The sequence below is a fragment of the Lampris incognitus genome, chromosome 17 (assembly GCF_029633865.1).
Source record: "Lampris incognitus isolate fLamInc1 chromosome 17, fLamInc1.hap2, whole genome shotgun sequence".
Lineage (NCBI taxonomy): Eukaryota > Metazoa > Chordata > Actinopteri > Lampriformes > Lampridae > Lampris > Lampris incognitus.
Genome location: NC_079227.1, coordinates 9501890 through 9528145, shown reverse-complemented (window position 1 = coordinate 9528145; position 26256 = coordinate 9501890). Strand labels below are relative to the sequence as shown.

At 45.5% G+C, this 26256-nt stretch overlaps 1 protein-coding gene and 1 non-coding gene across 2 annotated transcripts in view; both read right to left on the bottom strand.

Moving 5' to 3' along the window:
- Positions 1-26256, bottom strand: part of heatr1 (HEAT repeat containing 1) — a 41248-nt gene that overhangs the window by 4469 nt on the left and 10523 nt on the right. Inside the window, exons 12-44 of the mRNA XM_056297034.1 lie at positions 24800-24907; positions 24363-24458; positions 24137-24225; positions 23829-24040; positions 23450-23571; positions 22562-22759; positions 21801-21981; positions 21195-21343; positions 20653-20845; positions 19718-19887; positions 19358-19522; positions 17110-17352; positions 16782-16913; positions 13445-13548; positions 12009-12155; positions 11543-11661; positions 11010-11131; positions 10393-10521; positions 9907-10119; positions 9831-9839; positions 9574-9703; positions 8675-8856; positions 8357-8409; positions 7472-7595; positions 7225-7365; positions 6778-7085; positions 6005-6155; positions 5459-5614; positions 4895-5029; positions 4399-4503; positions 2708-2876; positions 2437-2591; positions 1328-1486 (exon numbers count right to left, since the gene is read on the bottom strand). Of these exons, the coding sequence (XP_056153009.1) occupies positions 1328-1486; positions 2437-2591; positions 2708-2876; positions 4399-4503; positions 4895-5029; positions 5459-5614; positions 6005-6155; positions 6778-7085; positions 7225-7365; positions 7472-7595; positions 8357-8409; positions 8675-8856; positions 9574-9703; positions 9831-9839; positions 9907-10119; positions 10393-10521; positions 11010-11131; positions 11543-11661; positions 12009-12155; positions 13445-13548; positions 16782-16913; positions 17110-17352; positions 19358-19522; positions 19718-19887; positions 20653-20845; positions 21195-21343; positions 21801-21981; positions 22562-22759; positions 23450-23571; positions 23829-24040; positions 24137-24225; positions 24363-24458; positions 24800-24907 (4869 nt within the window). The remainder of the gene's footprint in view (positions 1-1327; positions 1487-2436; positions 2592-2707; positions 2877-4398; positions 4504-4894; positions 5030-5458; positions 5615-6004; positions 6156-6777; positions 7086-7224; positions 7366-7471; positions 7596-8356; positions 8410-8674; positions 8857-9573; positions 9704-9830; positions 9840-9906; positions 10120-10392; positions 10522-11009; positions 11132-11542; positions 11662-12008; positions 12156-13444; positions 13549-16781; positions 16914-17109; positions 17353-19357; positions 19523-19717; positions 19888-20652; positions 20846-21194; positions 21344-21800; positions 21982-22561; positions 22760-23449; positions 23572-23828; positions 24041-24136; positions 24226-24362; positions 24459-24799; positions 24908-26256) is intronic.
- Positions 19973-20099, bottom strand: LOC130128116 (small nucleolar RNA ACA64). Its single transcript, XR_008811886.1, has one exon. It is a non-coding gene; the product is annotated as a small nucleolar RNA ACA64 (small nucleolar RNA).

Here is a 26256-nt window from a genome sequence, read left to right as displayed (position 1 = left end):
ACATAACCTCACATGAACAGGAACAACTTTTGGATCCGCGGAAACATGAAATCCGGGTGAAAAATCAGTATAAACCGATCTGCTCCTTTTAAAAAATCTGGGTATTTTTCGGTGAAAATCGGTAAAAACAGAAAACGCTGAGCCTTGGATACGCTTAACACATTTTCTACTTTCACATTGTTGACCATTGTGTTATTTTCTACCATGAATTTATGATGAAGTGTTTTGAATCTTTGTGAATTAACACTTTTGGGGGGGGAAATGTGACAGAAACTTACCCGTTATCCTTTAACCTAATGTATCCTTATACTAATGTATCCTTTAACCTAATGCACCCAGACACCGAGTCTCTATCTGTACTCCACGGATCCTGAGCACAAACATCTTTTGTTACTGACCTGTCCTTGATGCACCCAGATAACATGCCATCATCCTATGTGACTCAAACCGACTCTAACCAGCCTGCTCTGGGTAGTGGACAGCTACAAGCATCCTGCTCATCAGCTAGCTGCCTGCAACCTCCCCTATAAAGCATACGCATTCCGACCCCTCATCATCGGACCTTGCAGATTGCCTAACTATTCTGTCTGATCCTTTCTGCAGAAAGCTCATTAAATTTCTATTTAATCTATTACACTTGCAAGACTCCTTATTTTCAGATTTCCACGACAATGGAGAGAGCCAGGTTGGGAATTTTGCCAGGACACCTGGGAACTCCCTACTCTTTACGATAGGTGCCACGGGATCTTCAATGACCACAGTGAGTCAGGACCTCGGTTTAACGTCTCATCCGAAGGACGGCATCTCCTACAGCACAGTGTCCCCATTACTGCACTGGGGCAAAGACTGCCCCCTACTGGCCCACCAACACTACTTACGGCAGCAACTCAGTTTTCCCGGGAGGTCTCCCATCCGAGTACTAGCCAAGTCCATACCTTCTTAGCGTCCATCATTTGGCAGAGCCAGGGTACATGTTGGTATGGCTGCTAGATGTCTGGTCTTCTAATCAAGACTTCAGTCTGAAGAACAACACTGTTTAATCCCATTGCAATTAGAAAGATTTTTTACACAACGTATGACACCATTTTAAGGAAAAAATTATTCTAATTGCAGGGGGATTAAATAAAGTGCTGTTTCCCAGACTGAAGTCTGGATGAGAAGGCATTAAGACCAGAGACTCCTTCTCTGGTCTTAATAATGGATTTATGTAATACTTGTAATATTTTCAATTCTGTCTACAAACCAAATTTTCCTTCAGGCCACAAGTGATGTGTAGCGATGCACACAGCTTTGTGTGTGTGTGTGTGTTTACTCATGTAACTCTTACCTTTGATGACGTGTGTCTGGTCTTGAGCAGGACCTGGTAGTTGAGGGCCTTCCACTGACTGTCATCACCCATGGCCACGGAGAACTGGGCGATGCAGGGCACAAGGTGTTTGGCCACCCTGGTCTGGTACACCTCATCTCCACCCAACATGTTGTCAAGCTGAGGGATGAAAAGTCCAAAGGTGAGGGGGGGGGTATACATCATGCTGTTAAAGAAATGGAGTTCTGTCCCGTTGCGCAGAATGGCCAAGTCACAAAGCTGCTACAACAGCTGTTATAAAATATCCACAGTTGCTTTGTGACTGATTGGGAACTATATTATCTGGTGGAGGTATAAAAATTATTCATTCCAGATATTTCATTAAAATAGTAAGCAGGACAAAACAATTTTCTTTTTTTGGATATTTTCCCCTCTTTTTCTCCCCAATTGTACTTGGCCAATTATCCTATTTTCCGAGCCGTCCCGGTCGCTGCTCCACCCCCTCTCCCGATCCAGGGAGGGCTGCAGACAACCACATGCCTCCTCCGATACATGTGGCGTCGCCAGCTGCTTCTTTTCACCTGACAGTGAGGAGTTTCACCAGGGGGATATAGCGCGTGGGAGGATCACGCTATTCCCCCCCAGTCCCCCCCCCTCCCGAAAAGGTGCCCCGACCAACCAGAGGAGGTGCTAGTGCAGCGACTAGGACACATACCCACATCTGGTTTCCCACCTACAGACACAGCCAATTGTGTCTGTAGGGACGCCTGACCAAGCCGGAGGTAACACAAGGTTTCGAACCGGCGATCCCCGTGTTGGTAGGCAACGGAATAGACCGCCACGCCACCCGGACAGGATAAAACAATTTTCTTAGCACAACTGCAGCCTAACTGTTGGCCAATGAAGAGCAACTTTGAAACAGAAGAGGGGTTAACTACCTTTCTCAAGAGCACGTCAACAGTCACGGTGCAGAGAGGTTTGCTTTTCACTAAAACCAACATTTTTTTTTAACTTACCCAGCCAGTCTGGGATTCAAACTTGTAACATTTCCATAACGGGTAAATTGCGCTTTCCTCAAGGCTACCACACCCCACATTAGAGCGGTGTGTTATGAACTATCAAGTTTTAACCTGATCAACCAGAGGTCCCAGGAGGGCGTCGGCTCGCTCCTTGCTGAGGAAGTGCTGGGTGTCGTAGAGGAAAATCTTATGGAGGCAGTCCAGGATGTACTCCAGCAGCAGGCTGCTCTTCTCAACATTTTCCTCAGAGTCAAACAGTAAGTCATCTGGAAAGAGCACAAATGCAATGTTGCAAAGTGTAAATTCACGCAGGTGGAGAACCCCCCCCCAAACATCCAACCTGACCATTCAGTTAATGTATATATGTCACATGGTCACCCACCGGTCTTGGATATGTTGGTTTGTCGCAGGAGGTCAGCAAATGGTTTAACAAGGTTTCCAGCAAAAAGGACAAACAGCCCTTTCAGCCGGTCAGCAATACAGTCAGCCAGTCGGTAAAAGGTAAGCAGGCGTTCCTTTCCATCAGCTTCATTCTTACTCCAGTCGAACACCTGCAGGAGAACGACAGAACACGATAAGGGGCTTGTCTGCATATCAGTGGGAGGTTGAGCATCTTGTGCAGTCAGAACAACTTGGAGATGAACATGCTCAAGAATGTGGCGATGATGGTGGACCTTAAGAGACATCCCTCAGCATTGCTCCACCTCACAATATCCAACAGCCCTGTGGAAATCGGGGAGACCTTCAAGTTTCTAAGAACTACCAATTTCCAAAGACCTGAAGTAGGAGACCAACATCAACTCCACCCTCAAAAAGGCCCAGCAGACCATGTTCTTTCTGCAGCAACTAAGGAAGTTTGGTTTGCCACAGGATCTGTTGAGGCAGTTCTACACTGCAGTCATTGAACCTGTCCTGTGCACATCCATCACATTCTGGTTTGGAGCAGCAACAAAACAGGATAAGAACAGACTTCAGCAACCAGTAAGAACCGCAGAAAAAATCATTAGCACTCCCCTGCCCACCCTGCAGGACTTGGTACACCTCTAGAGGCCCAGAAACAGGCAGGTAGAATCGGCACAGACCCCCCATACCCAGGACATAATCTGTTTGAACTCCTAACCTCTGCCAAGCACTACAGAGCAGTGTGCACCAAAACCACCAGACACAGGAACAGTTTCTTCCCCCATAGGCCATTTCTCTCATAAACACTTTAACAGCATGGTGCAATAATGGACATTTGTCATTTAAGCATGACACTTTATAATAGCTCTTCTGGTCAAGATCTCTCACTTACATATCTACGATGTGCAGTTGTGCACTACCTCTTTTCAAACTAGATGTGCAATACAAATGAACAATTGTAAATACACATTCAATTGCTGTGTACTAGTTAAAAAATGTTATAACATCGGTATATAATAGATAAATATATTGTATATATTTTAGTATAGAATATTAATATATAATATGCAAAGCATAATAAGTTATAAATTATTCAGCCATAACAAAACTATATATTTGTGACATACCTGTTATGCATACATACTTACCTCCAATATTCTATTTATCATTTCATTTATTTATTTATTCATTTTTACTTTTTGTGAGTGACATATTAAGTACTAGATGCTGCTGTAAACCGCAGTCAAATTCCTCATATGCATAAGCACACTTGGCCAATACGTTGATTCTGATACAATAAGTCCAGAGTGTCTCCCTGGCTGCCGCTTGATGACTGCTGGGACGGGCTCCAGCACTCCCGTGACCCTGAGAGCAGGATGAGCGGTTTGCATAATGGATTGATGGATTGATGGATGGATGGATCATGGCTATCATCATGCAACGATGATCTTGATTATAACTCTTAACTCTGTCACAATTAGTGCCCATGTTCTGAAATGTTTCAATACTATAAAAAGCATGATATTGGCAGTTAAATGAGTACGCCTACCTCTGGGAATCACAAACCTTTAACAAGTTCCACGTTTTCAACATAAAGATGAGCCACTATCCAAGTTTTTCACATGTGAATGTGAAAGACAGTTAAGTTCTTATAACAGAGAAGGTCCATACCTTAAAGAAGAGCGGTCTAAAGGTGACTTCAGACAGCTTCATCACCATGGCCAGAAGGCAGTCAATCACATAGCCTTCAATCTCCTTGGTCTTCTCCAAATCACCCTATCAAAATAGGAGAAGATCACAGGCTTATGCTTAGACACATGTCCCGTTTCCAAAATGTCACAGGATCAAATCAAGCAACAACCCATCCTCTTGAACTGTTCTCAAATGAGACACTAAAATGTAAACCCGAAACTGTTCATTTATAATAAGTCGCCCTGTGGAAGAGTGTCAGCTAAATGCCTCAAAATACACATCCCCTTAAATGTATATGTTTGAGACATGAATGCAAAGAGTTATCAAAATCATATGACAACCTTTATGAATGATGGATAACCCTTGGTTACAGACAGACTGCATGAGCAGGTTTGCAGCAACAATAAGATAGTTGCACTCCTCAAAGTGAGAGAACAGAAACAATGACAAACATCCCACAGACAGACGGACATACCTGACAGTGTTGGGCTCGAAAATCGAGGGTGGTGAGGAAGAAGGAAGTGAGTTCTGACTGGTGGGAGTTCAGCTGCTCCTTCTCAATGTGGCAGATGTGCTCCTTCAGAATGGTCATCAGAGGACCGAGCCAGGTCTGAGGGAATCATGAGGTAGACTTTGAAATATGCTATTATTTGATGTTTCTTTTCTAGAAATAAAAACATAATAGGCTTGCGCAATGAGTCTAAAGGGTTGGGAGAAGTTCGAGCAACTGTAATGCGGAGATGAACCTGCATGCTAGCAGCAACACAGCACAGTCACCTACATGGAGCACTGGACTATCAGTCATCTGGAAGATATTTACTTGGGGAAACAAAACCTACAGCAAACATTATCACTGTATTAACACAAATATTCTACAATATTTCCAACACAGAACAAGTTTTACAGGGAAGTGTACGTGTCATGCATACTCACGCTATCAACTGTGACAAAGATATCTACCATAGGTGCCTGGAAAACCCCAAATCAAGTAACATGGTACCTTTCCATTACCTAAAGCCCATTTTATGGTGGTACCTACCTGGTTTTTGGTGACTATGTTGCTGTAGCATTTGGTGATGGTGGGCATCAGCACTCTTGGGGGCACCTTGGTGGCTAGGGTGTTCTTCAGCGAGGTCAGACGCACCGACAGCTGAGGGGAAGTGGTGGTCTCTGCTAGACGGGTCAGCCGACACACCTGGGGGAGCAGATGCTTTTTAGCCACTGATTCTACACTGGCTCTCATTATTTCCCCCTTCCACACCCATCATGCCTATGCCCAACACCAGTACCGCAGATAACTCTATTTTGAATGTTTCGCAGTAGAGCATAATTAGTATAAAATAAAACACTGATGTGATAAATTAACAGATCATTCCTTATAACATTTGAAAAGTTAGCGACCATAACTGTAACCCTCCAGGACTGCAGTGTGCAGCTCTATCTCACTTCATAACTTTGTACTTGTTGGGTTTCTATACCCCGATTTATGACTTTATTTAAGTAGCATACCATGCGGGATAACTAGCTAGCATTCTGTGTACGTTGTATGGGTATAGAGGATGTGCGTTCTGATCCGTACACCCACCTGTAAGGTTATATCCTGGAGATAGGGGCTGATAAAATGTGCCAGCGTCTCGGTGACACGCTGCAGGGCTGTGACAGCACTCAGCAGGTAGATTTCATTGCTTAGCAGATCTTTCCTGTCTGTCAGGGTGTACAGCACTGCGGGCATTAGTCTGCAAGACAGTCACAAAATCATTTTACAGATGCAAGCAAAAAACACACAAAAAAAACAAACAGATGGCACACAATTCTGTCTCAGGGATATCAACTGCAGCCACCAGATGAATCCTAGAAAATTGTCATTGCGACCCAGTCTGTCTCCTCTTCTAGCTAGTTTTGCAGGCAGCAAGTTATTATCTATGGGACCCATTCTACTTCGAAAAGCTGGCTGTCTAAAAAATACGGAAACACGCCATTTGTGGCTCATGGACTGCATAAGTGCTTTACTGGTAAAATGTCATTCATGTCTGCCGTCTTCACCTCTGAGGAACAACTACTGAAATCAAACAAAATGAACTTGGGTTGTTGCAGCAGTGAATGACAGGATACTGACCAAAAAAAAGAGCAAAACTATAATTAAAACAAAAGGGGAATTTAAACATTGTCAGTGATATAGCAACACTGAAGACACAAACAATATGAAAGAAATATGAAGTTATTAGTATGACAGTATGATTGAATTCAATAATATATGTGACGGGTGGGGGGGGGGGGATGCTAAAGTTAGCATCTAGGCTTAAAACCAAATTAGATTTGATATGTGTATGTGTGAAAAAGTAACTTGTGTGACGTTACCTGGGCAGCTGTGGGATCGCGAGGGCTTTGAGCCTGCTGGTCACTTCCGCGATGCATAACAGGGCACTGCCCATGACATTTTTGTCTTCTTCTGGGGACATGACGATGTCCACCGCGTGCATTAACACGGGCACAAATGTCTGCGAGTGGTTAGAGCCGAAGTTGCGGCAGAGCAGTTTGAGACTGTAGAGCGCAGTCTGTCGGTTGATGGCCTGCTCCTCCTCTCCGTTGCATTCCTCCCCGGCCTTGCTTTTACCTTTACGTACGATGTCAAGTAGGTCGCCGGTGAGTTGCAAGAGCACCGTTACCTGGAAGAGAGGAACTAAAATCACCCAAAAAAAAAAAAACCCTCCCTAAAAACATTTTTTCTGTTCTTAAAAAAGGTATGATTATTTCAAAATTAATTATTAATGATAAGGACAACAAAAATAACGTGTATATGTTTACCTGTTGCTCCTTCCAATGTGTCCTGTGTTGCAGTTTGTTGTTTAGCAGCTCCATGGCCTTTCTCCTGACAGATGGCAGCTGATTTCCCATCAGCCCTTTCATCACAGTGATGAAGGTATCAGCAGGCAACAGGGCATTCACCTTTGTGGTGGAACAAATGTAAAAAATGATGGAGGGGGAAATCATTCATGCTTGAATCACAGCTCTTGTTGTGATAAAACTTAATTTTTAAATACAACTGTCTTACCTTATCCAGGACATCATAGGTCTTATTGAGCAGAACTCTCCAGAACTTTGCTGTGGGACTTTCAGCGTTTTCCTCCACACAGTGAGCCACGCTGTGGATGTAAAGCAGAATCTCCTCCAAGAGGCTAAACAAAGGAATAATGAAGGAAACAAAGAAGAAAGAGAAAGAAAGCCACTTTATTTTGTTGTTATGATGGATTGTATTCTTACAACGAATTTGTCTTCTGCATTTAACCCATTCTATTGAATAGGAGCAGTGGGCAGCGGCAGCACCTGGGGACCAACTCCAGTTCTTTCCATTGCCTTGGTCGGGGTACAGACAGGAGTATTAACCCTAACATGCATGTCTTTTTGATGGTGGGAGGAAACCAGAGCACCAGGAGGAAACGCATGCAGACACGGGGAGAACATGCAAACTCCACACAGAAAGGACCTGGGACAGCCTGGGGTTCAAACCCAGGACCTTCTTGCTGTGAGGCAACAGTGCTAACCACTGAGCTACTGTGCCGCCCCAATATATAATCTAATACTACTTTCAGCTGCTCCCGTTAGGGGTTGCCACAGCGTATCATCCGTTTCCATCTCTTCCTGTGCTCTGCATCTTCCTCTGTCACACAAGCCACCTGCATGTCCTCTCTCACCACATCCATAAACCTCCTCTTTGGCCTTCCTCTTTTCCTCTTCCCTGGCAGCTCCATATTCAGCATCCTTCTCCCAGTATACCCAGCATCTCTCCCCCACACATGTGCAAACCATCTCAATCTTGTTTCTCTTGTCTTGTCTCTGCCCACATACATAATAACAACCAATAATAACCAATATATTACTTTTTAATTAGCAAAATTTACCCATGCCTTCTTGCTAGCTTGTCTGAACACAAATTTACCTTTGCTGTAGCTGCTGCAGACACTCATTTCCAGCATCATCATTGTCTGCAACCTGAAACAACAATGACAGAGATTTTCACATTATCACATATAGTTAAAACAACTTATAATCATTTTGCGACACTGGTCTTTAAGAGCATGTGGATCCTAGAAAGTAATTGGGTACTCTGTTCATTCTTTTAAGAAGTAATGTATACTCAGTATCAAAATAAAACGATGCGCCAGCAAGCCCGAGTGCTGTCTCTAGTATCCTTACTGATAATACACTAAAAAGCCAAGGAAGAAACAAGACATCACAGCAAGTTATTCTCATTTACCTTTGCTATAAAGCTGGACGAGGCGAGCAGCTGTGCCATGAAGGAGACAGACAGGAATTTGAAGTGTCGCAGCTCTTTGCCGCTGTGGGCGTCCACATTGAAGACTGGCTCCTCTGCTTTCTCGTCCCGCTTTATTTTGACTGCTCGACGGTGCGGGGTATGCTTCACTGGAGCAGCAGTGGCTGTGAGCAGTAAAGAAGAAAAATCCCGGTGGAAAAATAATGAGAGAAGTGTATTAAATAAGAAGTATGTACGTTACGTATGACTTCATACGTATGACTCTCCCCCTTTTTCTCCCCAGTTGTACTTGGCCAATTACCCCACTCTTCCGAGCCATCCCAGTCGCTGCTCCACCCCCTCTGCCGAGCCGGGGAGGGCTGCAGTACCGCATGCCTCCTCCGATACATGTGGAGTCGCCAGCCGCTTCTTTTCACCTGACAATGAGGAGTTTCACTAGGGGGACGTAGCGCGTGGGAGGATCACACTACCCCCCCCCCAGACAGGCGCCCCAACTGACCAGAGGAGGCGCTAGTGCAGCGACCAGGACACATACCCACATCCAGGTTCCCACCCACAGACATGGCCAATTGTGTCTGTAGGGACACCTGACCAAGCCGGAGGTAACACGGGGATTCAAACCAGTGATCCCCATGTTGGTAGGCAACAGAACAGACCACTACGCTACCCGGACACCCCCGCCGAAAGTCCTTTTGACTAGTTCCACCTGTCTGCTAAATGTAATTGTAAATCAGATAAACCACTGTACATGGCTGGTATATTTTGATAACCAGTGATTGGTGGGAAAAAATTTTCTGACACGGTGCTGAGCTAAAACCACAGCTGTTCAAGTAGCACAAATTCTGCAGGTGTCTACAGTTTGTGCCATAGTGATGTCTCACCATTTTCTTTGTCTTTTGGCAGCTGCATGAGGTACTGTAGGATCTTGATGAGGGAGGTGAGCTGGTCTGACACCTCAAATTCACAGCACAATGAAATCCAAAACTCCATGTCCCTCTCCAGAGCTGCATCCTGGTGAACAGAAACAAACACCTTTAGTTACACAGTGCTAAATACACAAATAATTCTATTTGTTAATGTTTAGGATTTGCTTAGTTCAAAACACCATGGACCGGACCAGTTAGGCGGGCCATGGAACACGTTTACCCTCGTGAAAAAACAAAAACAAACCCATATTTACAAAAAAGGAACGGGTTTCTTGCCTTTTCATTTACAGAATTAGCAGTCTGTGTAGCATGCTGTTTGAACTGGAGGAGCATTAGGACCCAGAGGAACCGGCCCGGTCCCAGTGTGTTCATCAGTTGAGAAAGAATGGCTGGGCGACGATGCTCCGGCATGTGTGGCACCGCGTCAACGAACACGTGCATAATTTGTGTCACCACCGCTTCCATGTGGCTTGACGACTTGTCCTCGCTACCTTCATGGGTCTGGGAAACAAGCAGAAGGACAGAGCGATGGGGGGCAGGATCAAGAAGAGGTGGCAGAGCAGGGTTCTCTGCTCTTAGAATATAGAGAAGCACTGTTTGACTATGGTTTGCTGGCAAGTATGTGAAACTATCCAGCAGACACCATGCATAATTCACCAGCATTTCACCGCATGACTGGTTTTTACTTGCACTCTGCATCTAAGATCAACCGTCACTGTAAACAGTCTTCCATCAGCCGATTTGGTTATGGTATCTTCAACTCTGTCCACTCACCTTGATCAGCGCGGGTATGACAGTCTGTACGGTCTTGTTGATGACCTGGAAGCTGTACGCGTCATCAAGGCGCATGATGTTGGCTCCCATGAATGTGAAGATGGGCATAATATTGTGGAGGACCTTTTCCTGAAGGCCGAGGGTGACACAGAAATCATTTACCGAGGGTATTGTTGTTATACCACCGTGAGTGTTTGAATGTGTTGAGAATCAAATCGCCGGTGGAATTCCTAGTTGGTGATGCTACACTTATCTTCTCTTTAGGGAACGACAGCATGCAGTTGTTGTGATAGTATAACGATAGTATAATGACAACAGCTATTTTAAATGTTTGTTTTCTACAATTACAATTTTACAATTTCATTTAGCAGACGCTTTTATCCAAAGCACCACACATCTGAGAGTTAATACACAAGCAAGGATCTAGTCAGGAGGCGACAACGTGAGTTAAGTGTAAAAAAAAAACTAGGTTCAAGTCCGATAGGACATAGCTATCAACAGGCAGTGCACTAAGGCCATGCACAGGATGAATTCTAATGTGATCTTCTAATGTTTTCTCCTTGTAAAAATAAACAACGACAAAAAAAAAAGAAAGAAAGAAGGGATTGACCGCTCACAGGGAAAATGCTTGCCACGGTGCCTAGTAGTAGCAGGGCGTGATGGTGGGTCTGAGGCATGTCTGACACCCGCACACACTGAACAACCAGCTCCACGTTGAACTTATCTTCGTCCAGGATGTCTAGGGAACAATAACAACAACAACAAAAAAAACCACAACACCATTGTACAAAATGTAAGTTTGGCAAGCCTCGGTAAATGAAGTGATTTCATATATATATGACTGTATTTTCTGCAGTAATGCCTGCTTTGATACTTCCTGTCATCCTTAATACTTGGGACAATAGAGGCCTAGCATGCAATGTTTGTGGTAGCAATTGTTACCATGGTTATTGCGTCTAACTGGATGGGAAAATACAAAATAAGTACATGGACAGACAGCCAAAGATAGAACAAAAAACTGTGTGGTGGTGTTCAAACTACACTAAAGATCCCAGGTTAAGCAGTGACAGCCTTTTAGTCCCCTTTTGGTCTAGTTCTCACATCCTTGTCACCCCTCTTTGAGAGACATTTGTTTAGCCTCTCTACATACCTGGTGCGATGGGTCCTCCATTAGGAGACAGTTTTTGGCAGACGTTGAGTAGACAGCTGAGGAGAAGCTGCTTGGTGTACTCCATGTTGCCTTGTTCTATTGCGCAAGGCTCGAGGCTCCTGAGGTGAGAGGAGAGCGGTCAACAGGCAGTCTCTTTGGCAGACATTTGTTTTGCCTAAATCCTGTTTTACTGACTTGATATGCCTACATATACAGAAAATAATAGACTGATATCCAGTCTTTTCTGGATATTCTTAATACACACCTCTTCCTGTAATTTTCACAAAGTTAGTCCATGTCAGTTGTGCATTTTACTTTTAAAATGGGAGCATTATATCAAGTCAATTTCCTTATATGTGCAAACTTAACTGACAATCAGCAAAAGATGAAGCTTTGCACACTTTTGGGGCCTGTTAGGTGGGCCTTTGCCTGCTTGTCTAGGTTTCAAGTGCTAAAGTGAGTTTACCTGGCGAGCAGGGCAAACAGAGGTGGAACCAACAGCTGGGCTCTCTTCAGTTTCTTCTTGTGCTGCAGCAGCTCCAGGATTAGCGTGACCCTCTGCCATGACATGGCGCCCTCCTCTGGTTTGGCCTCGCTACCTTCCTGAGCTTTCCTGTTCCAAGGGATGGTCATATTTATTACAGTGTAACTTCTCCCCTAGGTCTGAGCCTGAGCCCACCCACTGCATAATTTTGAAAAAGGCTAAAAAGTGGGCAAGGGGCTGAGAGGGGGAGGGGGGTGGATGTGTAAGGCAGGAGCAGCTGGGAAGACCCGCAAGAAGGGCCCGGCACGCGTCCAGAGTTGCTGCTGCACACCGCTGTGGTCCCCTCCACTGGCCCGCCCCCCCCATCATAGTGTCGAATACCACCACCCGACTGCTGTGATGCGAATGTGCCACAGATGAAGGTGGGTCAACCACCTGATTAGAGGGCGTTAACATTCTTTTTTTTATTATTATTATTTCATGATGTAGATAAGTTCCAACTGGTTGACTCCAAGTCAGTATTGATATTGGCCTCGCAAGGTTCAGGGCTGATTTAAAACAGTAGATGGTGTGTTGAGCCATTACCACCCCATGAAATGTTGATTTTTATAAATTTGGTAAGAAACAGCAGCATCGACGCGTCTCATCACCGTCGTCATATCATTAAGTTTACAGCTCAAAAAACACGTTTAAGTGTTTAGTACCTCTAAAAAAATAAAATAAAAAAACTACAATTAAAAACATATATTATTGTCAAATGGTTCAGAGCCACTACAGTGGCTGCACGACGAGACACAAACATCTGAATCATGGCAGAGGTGGAAAAACTGTTTGACAAAAATCCTCTATGGGAAGACTTCACATTAGCTGCAGACTATGTGAAACCGATCTTGCATGGCATTGGAGCACCACGGTAATGAGAGAACACCTGAAACGAAAACAGGGTGGAGCCATGATGGAGGTAGGGTCTCCACGGCAGGGAGAGTACAGAAGCTTAGACGAGTTTAGGACCCACGGCACGTGTTGTGTTTTGAAGTGCACGTTTTTTGTGCACTTTATTAATTAAAAACAAGCATATATCTTTTGCATATGCTGGATAGCATAAATTAAGGTTGTTATTTGTATTAATATTGTCAATTTAGAATGATATTTCGTTTTTTGAATCAAATGATGGAAATAAAATGTTTTTGTTTTTAATCACATTCATCAATTAATCAAAGAAATAATCGACAGATTAATCGATTATCAACATAGTTAGTTGCAGCCCTAGTAATACAGCCCTGATTGTATTAATTAATGTAAAGAGTTTTTGACAAAGTCAAAAATATACTTCTCAAGCATAAAATCTTGCAAACAACTAATATAAAAAACAAAGTTCAATCACCTGAAGTTATATTTTCTGGTTCACTGAATCTCACCTGTGCAGCAATCTGCTTCTGCGGGTCTGCTGTACCGTCACTTTGACTTTGGGCTTTTCTGGGGGGGCTAGCTCGTTGGCTACCAGCTCACCATCCACGGCAATCTATGTAACAGAGGGGAAACTACTCACTTGGGCCATAAAAGTCAAAAGGTTACCGAGAGTGCCGTTCACTTGCCAGCATCGCTCAGTAGTGTTGCATTTGTCATGCAAGGCAATCTGCCCAGTGGTATTAAGACTTAGAGCAACAGTATCAACACATCCACAGAATCAGCCATAAGGAAAAACAAGCTAACGGAAACCGAGGCGGAACAGCTCAGGTTAAAGGTATCAGCGGCTCTGTCCAATGCGAAACTCCCTCCTTCCAACCTTACCATGGAGGAAAGGAAAGCCGTGACAGCCCTGAGCAAGGACGAAAACATCACTATCCTTCCAGCAGATAAGGGGAGATGCACGGTTATCCTCAACACAACAGACTACCACGCCAAGATCACATCATTACTCAGCGACACTGACACCTATGAACCTCTGAGACGTGATCCTACTAGTGGTTACTAGAGGAGAAAAATAGAGTACCTACAGAAACTACAGAAAGGAGGAACCATTGATTGGATACAATACCACCGTCTCTACCCACAAGATAACATTCCATGCATATATGGACTCCCTAAGATCCATAAAGATGGAACCCCCCCCTCAGGCCCATCGTCAGCAGCATAAACTCCGTCACGTACAACAGTGCCAAACATATAGCCAACATCTTGACCCCTTTAGTGGGCGAAACACCTCACCATATCCAAAACTCCATTGACTTCATGCACAAGGTCCAAGGCGTAAAACTGGAACCGGATGAAACCATGGTATCCTACGACGTGACCTCGTTATTCACCTGCATCCCAACTATGGAGGCTTTGGAAACTGTGAGGCAATGTTTGCTACGGGACGACACCCTCCACAATAGGACCAACCTCAGCCCAGACCAGATTTGCCAACTACTGGACCTTTGCCTGAACACTACATATTTCCAATTCAGGGGCCAGTTTTACAGACAGAAACACGGCTGTGCAATCGGCTCACCAGTATCGCCCATTGTGGCCAACTTATATATGGAAGAGGTAGAACACAGGGCCCTGAACTCCTTCAGAGGAACACCTCCGAGCCACTGGTTCAGATATTTGGACGACACATGGGTCAAAATCCAAACACACGAGATGCAAGCGTTTACCAAACGCATCAACTCAGTGGACAAGAACATTAAGTTCACAAGGGAAGATGTAAAGAACAACAGTTTGCCCTTTTTGGACTGTGATGTCCACATTAAGGAAGACAGGAGCCTCCACATTGGGGTTTACAGGAAACCTACACACACAGACCAATATCTACTTTTCGACTCACACCACCCGCTGGAACACAAACTGAGTGTCATCAGAACTTTACAACACAGAGCTGACAATGTGCCCAGCAGCACTCAGGCCCAACGAGAAGAACACAAACACCTGAGGGGAGCTTTAAAAACCTGCGGCTACTCCAGTTGGACCTTTGTGAAAACTGCAACAGTTCCCAAAAGACCAAGCAGGTAAGCGACGAGGAGAAAAGGAACAGAAGGAATAACACAGTCATCCCGTATGTTTCTGGGTCTCCAAGAAACTCAGGAGAATGTTCAACAAACACCGCATCCCGGTATACTTCAAACCCAGCAACACACTCCGACAAAGACTGGTTCATCCCAAAGACCGTGTACCACACACCCGGAAAAGCAATCTGGTGTATGCCGTACAATGCAATCAGGATTGCACTGACCTATACATAGGAGAAACCAAACAACCACTACACAAATGGATGGCCCAACACAGAAGGCCAAACTCCTCAGGACAAGACTCAGCAGTCTATCTACACCTAAAGGAGAAGATACTCCTTCCAGGACAACAACGTACACATTTTGGACAGGGAAGATAGATGGTTTGAAAGAGGGGTGAAGGAAGCCATCTATGCCAAACTGGAAAAACCATCCCTCAACAGAGCAGGAGGTCTGCGACACCACCTATCTCCCACTTACAATGCCGTCCTTTCATCTCCACCCAGGAGACTCAAGAAGCCTAGCCTCCAAGAACAACAGTCGGTCACTAACGGCTCCAACGACTCATGACCATGGAACAATGAAGTCAAAACTAACACCCCCAACGACTGTCGCTGCTAAACAAATGCAAATCAATAGCTCCGATGGCGATGAGCGCGGCTGGACATCGGAGACCAGGAGAGCCACGCATATCAATAGCTCTGACAACGACTCTTAGAGGATAAATATCTGAGTCTCATCACCAGCCAGTCAGACTAGCTTGGTCTAGTCAGAAAGGCACGAACTGAGGAAGAACTGAGGAAGAGGCGAAACGTCTTCACGGATATATACCAAGTCCAGTTGCACTTGATTCAACTCCTTTGGATAACCGTGACCTCGATGAATGAGAACATTCACAGACAACAGTATCAACACTATCAAGAAATGGATTTTGCTCATGCAAAAGGAAATACATAATTTTTTGAAGGCTGTCAGTGACTGTATTATTGTTCTAAGGCAGTCAGTGACTGTATGAATGCTTAAAACACTGTTCACAGCAGTATATGGAAGTATTGGTGTCACTCCCCAGTCATCTGTATCAAATCACAATGTAAACTTGGGTCAGTTACACTTACAGGAATAGGGTTTTCCAAACCTCATGGCACATGATGGCCGAAGGCACCATTTTCTAGTGGCAAAAGGTAGTAATACTGTTATCGACACTATATATATATATAGTTTTCCCTTCCTTTTTCTCCCCAATTGTATCAGGCCAATTACCCCACTCTTCCGAGCCATCCCGGTCTCTGCTCCACCCCCTCTGCCGATCCGGGGGAGGGCTGCAGACTACCATGTCTCCTCCGATACATGTGGAACCACCAGCCATTTCTTTTCACCTGACGGTGAGGAGTTTCGCCAGGGGAAGTAGCGCAGGGGAGAATCACGCTATTCCCCCCAGCCCCCCCCCAAACAGGTGCCCCAACTGACTAGAGGAGGTGCTAGTGCAGCGACCAGGACACATACCCACATCCGGCTTCCCACCCGCAGACACAGCCAATTGTGGCTGTGTCTGCCCGACCAAACCAGAGGTAACACGGGGATTCAAACCAATGATCCCCATGTTGGTAGGCAACGGACTAGACTGCTACGCTACCCGGACGCCCTTGTTATCAACACTATTAAAGAGCAGCAACAAGGGGGTTGAAATAGTACTGGTAAAATTTCAAATTATAATAGTACATCTAAAAGGTGAAGTATCAGGTTTCTGTTGACTGACGCTCACCCCTTTGAAGACGCTACTAATGGTGTTGGCGACAAGATGACTCTTGCTCTCCACCAGGAGGTTAAACATTACTCCCAACAGCCTCTGCTGGACCTTCTCATCCCCCAGGGCAGAGAAGAACGGCATGGTGATCTGTGGATGACAAGTGAGATAGGTCAATAGGTCATGGCGTGCAACAGGGTGTGACACGCCATTCAGAAGACCAAATGTTGGGAGAGAAAATTAAATTCTATGCTATTACTTATCTTCACCTCTCATCGCCTTTCCAACAAGCTGAACTAAAAGACAGGACTGTAAGGAAGTCAAGAACTGCCGGTGAGAAGCTGACCTGTTCCAGGGCAATGATCTGGAAGCTTGGGATGTCGGGGTAGGGCTGTGCCGGCGTCCTGAGGGCCCTCACAAACAGCTCCAGACAAGCCTGGTCCTTTACCAGGAGAGGGGCCGCTGCCTCGTTGTACTTCCCGAGTACCAGCTGCATCAGTTGGACCTCGTCACGTAGGAGATTAAGGGGCTCCGGCCCACTCTGCTCTAGCAACCCGTCCAGGACCGGTAGCAGTACGGATAGTACAGACTGGGGGCAGGGGGCAGTGAGGGAACATTTTGGTTGCATATAAAGAAGAAAAAGGTTACTCAGGTATAAATGTTGGAATGTGTTTGTATTAAAAACAGCATGATATTGATTTTGCAGTCTGACAACAATGCTTTGCGGCCTGATTTTGCAGAATATCTCAGCAAATAACAAAAACAAATAGCAGTATATGAATTAAATGGAAGGGCTTTTTTTTGGACCCCCCCCCCTTTCTCCCCGGTTGTACCCGGCCAATTACCCCACTGTTCCGAGCTGTCCCGGTCCCTGCTCCACCCCCTCTGCTGATCCGGGGAGGGCTGCAGACTACCACAAGCCTCCTCCAATTCATGTGGAGTTGCCAGCCACTTCTTTTCACCTGACAGTGAGGAGTTTCACCAGGGGGACGTAGCGTGTGGGAGGATCATGCCCCCCCCCGAACAGGCACCCCGATCAACCAGAGGAGGTGCTAGTGCAGCGACCAGGACACATACCCACATCCGCCTTCCCACCCGCAAACAAGGCCAATTGTGTCGGTAGGGATGCCCAACCAAGCCGGAAGTAACACAGGGATTCGAACCGGCAATCCCCGTGTTGGTAGGTAACGGAATAGATCGCTACGCCACCCGGACGCCCCAATGGAATGAAGTCTTTGTTAACATGGATGCCATCTCATCGCCTATCTCCACTAGGGTTGGTCGATCGTTTCTATTTTCATATCGTCCAATCATGGCTACTCCATCCGATCGCTGGGGGGTGGGGGGAGTCACAGCACACCAGTGAAGCATGCCAGTAGTAATAGTAGTAGTAGTAGTATTTTATTTTTTCTTGTTAAATAATTTATTCTCTCTTTAGCATTTTTCAAATTATTATTGACGCTAGAATTTAATTCAGTTTAAAAGTTTGAATAATCATCTTAAGCTTGGCTCAGCAGCTGATGACGCTTTGAAATAATCAAACCTTTAAGCTTTCTGCAAGCAACATAGTTAAAAGTTACATGAATACACATTTGTAAAAGCGTGAACATTTTATTCAAAATTCAAAAAAATCTATTTAATAGAAATGTCTCCTCTATTCAGACAACGGCTCCCTTTCGTGTCTCCCATGTGTCTTCGCTTAGTGTGACAATATTACAGCATCATGTTCTGTTTTAACATTATTATCTTATCTTTCTTATCACGATCCAAATCACATCCAGAACAGCAAAGTTTTGGTGAGCAGGCATACGGAGAACACAGATGCAGCATGTCCGATCCATGGAAAAGAGACAGCAAACTGGTTTGTAATTAAGGATTTAAAATTCACTCATCAGGGGCGTCCGAGTGGTGTGGTGGTCTATTCCGTTGCCTACCAACACGGGGATTGTCGGTTCGAATCCCCGTGTTACCTCCAGCTTGGTCAGGCGTCCCTACAGACACAATTGGCTGTGTCTGCAGGTGGGAAGCCGGATGTGGGTATGTGTCCTGGTCGCTGCACTAGCGCCTCCTCTGGTCGGTTGGGGCGCCTGTTTGGGGGGGGGGGCGGAACTGGGGGGAGGGGGAATAGCGTGATCCCCCACGTGCCTCATCTCCATGGTGAAACTCCTCACTGTCATGTGAAAAAAAGCAGCTGGTGACTCCACATGTATCGCAGGAGACATGTGGTAGTCTGCAGCCCTCCCCAGATCGGCCGAGGGGGTGGAGCAGCGACCGGAATGGCTCAGAAGAGTGGGGTAATTGGCCGGATGCAATTGGGGAGAAAAACGGGGAAAAATCCAAAATAAAAAAACAAAAAGTTCCCTCATCACTCGTGCTGACTAACGGGGCTGAGTGGGCGGATACGCCGCTCCACCAGAAACATCTCTAAATGCACAGTAGGGTCCAGATTCTAGAGATTATTTTATAACATTAGTTCTGATAGTAACTTAGCTAAAATCGCCTTAATATCGGTGTAGGAAAACCCAATTGTCGATCATCCCTTCAACCATCGATATATACGATTGTCAGTCTGCACAAGCCTGGTCTCCACCCACCTCTCCGTTGACCTGACACAGAGCTCTGAGCAGGGTTTTGGCCATGTAGGAAGGGAAGCCAGGGGCTCTGATGCTCTGTAGGAGCTGCTCCAGCGATAACAGCAGCTTCTTCTTCCGAGCCTTAGCTTTACCCAACATGCATTCCTCATGTGCAACACCCAGAGCCTGTCAATGGGGGCGGGGGGGGGGGTTCAACAAAGGAGGATGGGTAAAGTTAGAAGGACAAACATTTTTGGTTCTTTCCTGGACAGTTACTTTTATCATGCTAGATATGAACTTGTGTTTATATTAGTTGGGACATGTGAGCATACATATACATCTTATGGAATTTATGTGTGCGGATGCATGTGTCCATCTCACCTGGCTAAGATGGGAGGGGTCCGCAATGATCTCTTCGGTGTTCTTCAGAAGTCTTTCCACGATTGGCTTGAAGACAGTGTCTGACCCTGACAGGGTCTGCAGGACGTTGAGGGCTGCTCTCCTGATCTCACGTATGGGAGAGCTAAGACAGCCCAGCAACGACGGGACAACTGAGACAAAAAACACAGAGTTACTCTCACCTTTTAACCACCTTTTAATTTGGTTATGGAAAAAAAATAAGTGTTCTATAGTAACCACTGTGGACACATGGGTTTTATCACATTGTCAGAACTGCATGTGATAAGCATAGCGTGCCACTTTCCTGTAGGCCCAGGTATCTCACCTCAGATCATGGAAGCACCGGAGATGATTTTCAAGCAGGGCCATATTCATAAAGGGGATTCTTGAACGTGAATAGGTGACGTGAGTACGAGTTTAAATTTACATTTTCTCATTTAGCAGATGCTTTTATCCAAAGCAACTTACAAGAGAGTCCGGAATTAGCAGATATATTCTTCATGTGTCAACCTACAGGCATCTTCGAGCTCTGAATACTCAACATACCATAGCAAAGACTACATGTCAAGTGCATAAAGGTAGATCAGCAGCAGGGATAAGAGTAACAGCAGGGGATTTAAATTACCTGGATGATACGACAAATCACAACAAATTCAATGACTCATTGATTTTAAGATTCATGTACACAATGACGCATTTTCATGCCACCGTCAACATGCAGTGAGAGTACAAAACAGGAGAGCAACTGACTTAATTTACTAGCATGTCATATCACATTAGATTGCCTCGCCCAATGCCACCCAATGACTGCTGAGATAGGCTCCAGCATCCCCGCGAACCCTAAGAGCACGATAAGCGGTTTGGATAATGGATGGATGGATGGATGAATAGTTTATATAACGTGTCCTGAGCCTTACCTGGTGACTTGGCTGATGCCAGGTCTGTCAGTGTGCTGGCAGGCTGGGTACTGAGCATGGCATTGCCCATATAAAGAGCCTGGGTCTGCAGGATGGCAGTCACCTTCACATCCAGCTGGTCTCCTTGGTTGGCACTGTAGCCCCACAGCACACACAGGAACTTAAACAGCACCAGTGGCTCACTTAGGTGCACCTAGGATGGGCAATGGAGAGATTCTCCTTGAGTTGGTCACAAGACGAATACAATACTAAGTTTATTACTGTAGCAGGGAGTTTCCTGGAACTCTCTGCTCCCTCCCAAATTAAAATAATTTGGTTTTTAATTTGTGCTTTTACTGCAAATGTGCTTTGCTGAGACCTCGTGTCAGAGTCAAGACCCTTCACTTTGCTCCTGGCATAAGGCAAAGGCTTAAACATGCTCATAAGTCAGTGTAAATCATTTGCCCTGAAACTGAACACATCATTTCAACATTTCATTTGCACAACTAGGCAGCACAGACCCCTGACAGCAAGCATCATAAAAACAGAAGGAACAGCAGTACCTGCAACAGAAGTTTCATGAGCTCTCTGAAGCTGATGGCCATTGGTCCGTGGGTGGAGCTGTTGATGATGACGTCAAAGAGCCGGCAGAGCAGGCTGAGGTAACAGCAGGTGTTGGGGTCCAGCTTCTCTGGGTTCCAGCAAACCTCGTCTGACCAACAGAAAACACACATAAGCTGGAGATCTGTGCTACTCGAGTCCGTCGTTGTCTCCTTATAAATGGAGAATGCGTTTTTCAGGTCACATTTTGCAAATTTCAATACAAAGGTTATGGTGCAAACCAAAATGTCTAATAGGCTGTTGTACAACTACAGCTTGAGAATTGAGCTTGTGGACTGGTTTGAATCCAGATGCAAAAAATTCCCCTACATCATTAACTTATGTCTAGGTGCCCTTAAACAAAGCATTTAACACATAATTGTGGTTGCACTGCACTATTCCAAAATATAAATCTTTCCTAAAGTGCAACAGAAAATTATTGTAATAGAGCTTACATGTTTAAAAAAACAGGTGACCATTTTTTATATTTACTATGGGTGACATGGTAGGCCTTTAACATAGTAAATGCAGTCCAGTCAGACATGCTTGTAAAGAGATTTTTATTTTACCTTTGACGAATGTGTCCGGACACTTGAGAGAAGAGATGAAGCATCGCAGCAGTGAGGGCAGAACCAGTCTGTATTCTATGCCCCTGTTCTCCAACGGGCCCCATCCAGCCCTCCCAATCTGGATGTAGAGAGCCAGGGCCTCCGAGAAAGAGACAGGAGCAGCAACCTGCCCCTCAGCACCCTGTGTTACACCGAGACAGACAGACACACCGAGAGGGGAGAATTTGGGGTTTCAACTGGGTTTGGTTGAAAGGCACCAGAGTGACAATGTGTGAAAATTCAAGTTAAGGTATATAAAGTTTAAATATGTGAAAACAACATTTACACAGTGATTGTAGGGCAGTATGAAAGCATAAACATCATGATGATGGATAGATTGTTAAAGAGTCATATTCAGTGGTGTCAGAGAGAATACAAAGGAACCGAAGGACATAATTAAAATGAAAAGAAAAAAAAATCAAAGGAAAAAAACTAGCTCATGGAAAAAAAACCTGACATGAGATGTGTTTGATGTGAGTCAAATTCCTTGTTAAGTGCTGATTTACTAAACTTAAAGTTTAAAATTTAAACTGTGATGTGATGTGGCGAGTGACTGTGCGATTTCTTTACAATTGCCGCCAACAAACCAAGTTTTCCTTACGGTTGAAAATTACTTGGATTACATCCAGCTTAATTAAAACCGAAGTTATCTATCTTTGTCAAAATACTGATATCACATTATGATAAGATATATGTGTTTAAGGTTCTACTCCATTTCCAACCTGAGGGGCGTCCTCCTTGGTGGCTTCCAGTAGGGGGGGCTCCAGCAGAGAGTAGACCTTCTGCGCGGTGAGGAAATGATGGGTGTCGCTCAGCTGTCCCAGCCCCTCGAGCAGTGTCTGGGTGAGAACCAGGAAAGCCGTCCGCTCTCTCAGACCAGAGCCACGCAGCTGATCCAACGACAGCGCCAACTTCTCCAACTGAGGTAGAGGAGTGACAAACGACTGACTAGGCTGATTTTGATGTACTCTGTTGATCCTCATAGGGAAATTACACTCTGCATTTAACCCATACTAGCTGTGTAGCTAGGAGCAGTGGGTAGCCGCCGTGCAGCACCTAGGGACCGACTCCAGTTAGTCTTGCCACGCCTCGGTCAGGGGCACAGACAGGAGTGCTAACCCTAACATCTTTTTTGATGGTGAAGGAAACCCGGAGAGCACCCGGAGAAAACCCACCGCAGACACAGCGACAACATGCTAACTTCACACAGAGGATGACCTGGGATGACCCCCAAGGTTGGACAACCCCGTGGTTCGAACCCAGGAACTTCTTGCTGGAAGGTGACAGCGCTAACCACTGCGCCGCCGTGCCGCCCAAATGACACAATGACAGCCATGTTATGTTTGGAGACCAGTATAAGGAAGAAAATGTCTGTCCACTGTGTGGTGAAATTCAACTGTGCATGGGAGAGAACAAAAAACATTTGGGAAGAAAAGGCTGCACATTTCTGTTGATTGTGATCACCTTTACAACACGGTAGGAGGATTGTAATTATTGATAACCATTGCCTAAACACTCCATCCCAGACCTCTGCAGAGCTACTAATAGCTCAGCTGACTACCAGAAACCTAAGTCTGTGTGTGTCCGTTTAAGAGGAAATCCTCACTCACAGCATCGCGTTTGGAGAGGCGCTCCAAGCTGGCAAGGTTCTTGGATAGAGTGGAGATAAGGCACTGATTTACAGAGCCCAGGAAGTCTGGTTCACTGCATCTCTTCATCCCTTTCTCCAGCTCTGTGGGGAGAGACAGCAAAGCATGCAGTAATAGCCAGTCTAATGGTGTAGAGACTACAGAGTACAGTTGCAGTTTGTTTAGTGGCTGGTTTTAAAAAAGGCACTATATATGAAATTTGGAAGATTAACATCAGTAATTCGACCATTTGTCCGAATAAACTTCAGCTTCAAACTTCAAAAGAGACATTTGTACAACAAAAAGGACGCCAAGAGGTTTTAACAAACCGACACGGTGGTAAACCGGTACAACCAGTTACCTTGAGACCAGCCTTTCGTGAGCGGGTGATGAGCCAGGATGGGTGACTGGGCAACACAGGAGGCTAGCTGGAGCTCTGGTGAGTCCGGCTGCATGCTGGTGATCACCGTGAAGGGCAAAAGTCTCCAGCCTATCTGCTGCCCCAACTTCGAACTCTCCTTGCCCAGTCTGGGGTCAGCCAGCAGGCGTACTGCCTCCCTTAGCACCGGGAGCCTGGAAGAAACAAAGCCGTGGTCGCTCGCCGTAAACATGATATGTTGTGTTTGGATGAAGATAAGTGAGAGTTGGGGGGGAGGGGGCTCTACTAACCACTGTCCAGCTGATGAGAGGTCTGTTCTCTCCAGCAGCAACAGTAAACATGAGGCAGTCTCTTCTGGATCCAAACGATCCATGTAGACCTGTGAATGAACAAAAGCAAATGAGCCTGGCTCTCAGATTTCTAACCACAGGGTTTTTGTTAACTGCCCCCCCCCCCCCCCCACACACACACACACACACACAACTACCTATGACAACAAAATCTATCTAATTTTACCGCCAGGGCTTTCAGAGTGACAGCCACAACTTCTGGTACATCGTCCTTCATCCTGTCCAGCACCGCTCCCTTCAGGAAGTTGTAATCCAGATTCTCCTGCGTCACATACAAACACAGTCACAGAGCCACTCAGTCAGACACGGGAGTCACAAAGCACAGCACATAACTGACTTTACTTTTTTAAGTCTTGAGTCTTAAGAGCCTTTTATTTTGCTTTTACTATAATAAATTATTTACCATTTAAATATTTTACATGCTACAACTCCCAGGCATTAAAAATAAAATGCCAGTTAACATGAAATAGGGTGGTCAATAAATCATTAACAAGTCTAAACCTACATTTTACATCAGAGGGGGAGGTTTTCTTTAGTGAAGAGAACAGCTAAGACGTCAAGTTGTTTTATTTATTCGTCTATTTTGGATGGAAGCTCACTCACGTCTCCAGAGGTGATGGCGGCCATCAGGTGGTCTACAGCCATGCTCCTGACTGAGGGCAGCGGGTGCTGCAGGCTGAGAAGCAGCGAGGTGTTGGAGTCGCCCAAGATCTGGAAACACAACGAGAGAGAAACCCTGAAGCAACTGGCACAGGATGAGTCCAACGTATTCATGAAGCACACTTAACAAAACAAGGCTTTGCACAAAAAAGAAAGGACATATACGTAGATAAAAACAAGAGAATGGAAAAATTACAAAAACTAAAGATATAAAAACAAATGTGAAAACAAATAAAAGAATATTAAAAACTGAAGCACATGTCATTGCTACTAATATGACTATTCAAAGCAATGTCTCCATGGTGCAGGAAAATATTGTACTGGTCACACACAACCCCCCCCACTTTTCTCCCCAACTGTATCCGGCCAATTACCCCACTCTTCCGAGCTGTCCCGGTTGCTGCTCCACCCCCTCTGCAAATCCGGGGAGGGCTGCAGACTACCACATGCCTCCTCCGATACATGTGGAGCCGACAGTGAGGAGTGTCGCCAAGGGGACGTAGCGCGTGGGAGGATCACACTATCCTCCCCCCCCAGCCCCCAGCCTCGAACAGGCACCCCGACCGACCAGAGGAGGTGCTAGTGCAGCGACCAGGACACATACCCGGGGTCCAGCTTCCTCCCTGCAGACACGGCCAATTGTCTGTAGGGACGCCCGACCAAGCCGGCGGTAACACGGGGATGCGATCCAGCGAGCCCCGTGTTGGTAGGCAACGGAATAGACCGCCACGCTGCCCGGATGCCCGCCATACCCAAACTTTAACATACTAAATTAAATGCAGGTGCAAGTGTAAATGAGTGTGTCTAAGTTAATGACTTTGCTCATGTTTAAAATGCATCTCTCAAATATTTGATTTTAGGCGATCAAATGAAATAACAAGCCAATATCTGGCCACCATGTTGAACCCAGTCAATCCTAGCTATCCCTGGATTGACCCCTCCCCATGGCTAAGGGCTGGGACTGTCTAGGACTGGTTGTCGCATTAACTAGCTGACATTCACCCTTGGGTGTCGGCCAGGAAAAAAGACACGGAGAGTGGATCTTCAAGTCACTGTACTTTACTATTTAAGACACAATAGGCATGGGCTACTGGATTTGATGTAGGTGTGTGTGTGTGTGTGTATGGACAGTGTAGAGTTGTGCGTCCTCCCTTAGCACTATTTTTACCTACTGTGTCCTGAGCAGGCCAAACTCTCCGGTGCTGTGAACCGCATAAACTCTGTTCACTAGGCCCATTTCCTGTGCTACTGGTCGGCCGCGTAAATTGCTCACACTCGGGGCTAAGCCCCCTAAAAGCATTTTGAGTAAATTGAGAGCCATGCTGTAGCAGAATATTAAAACACAGAGGATGACATACAACACATTATGCACAAAACAGGGAGGCAGCATTTACTTAGTA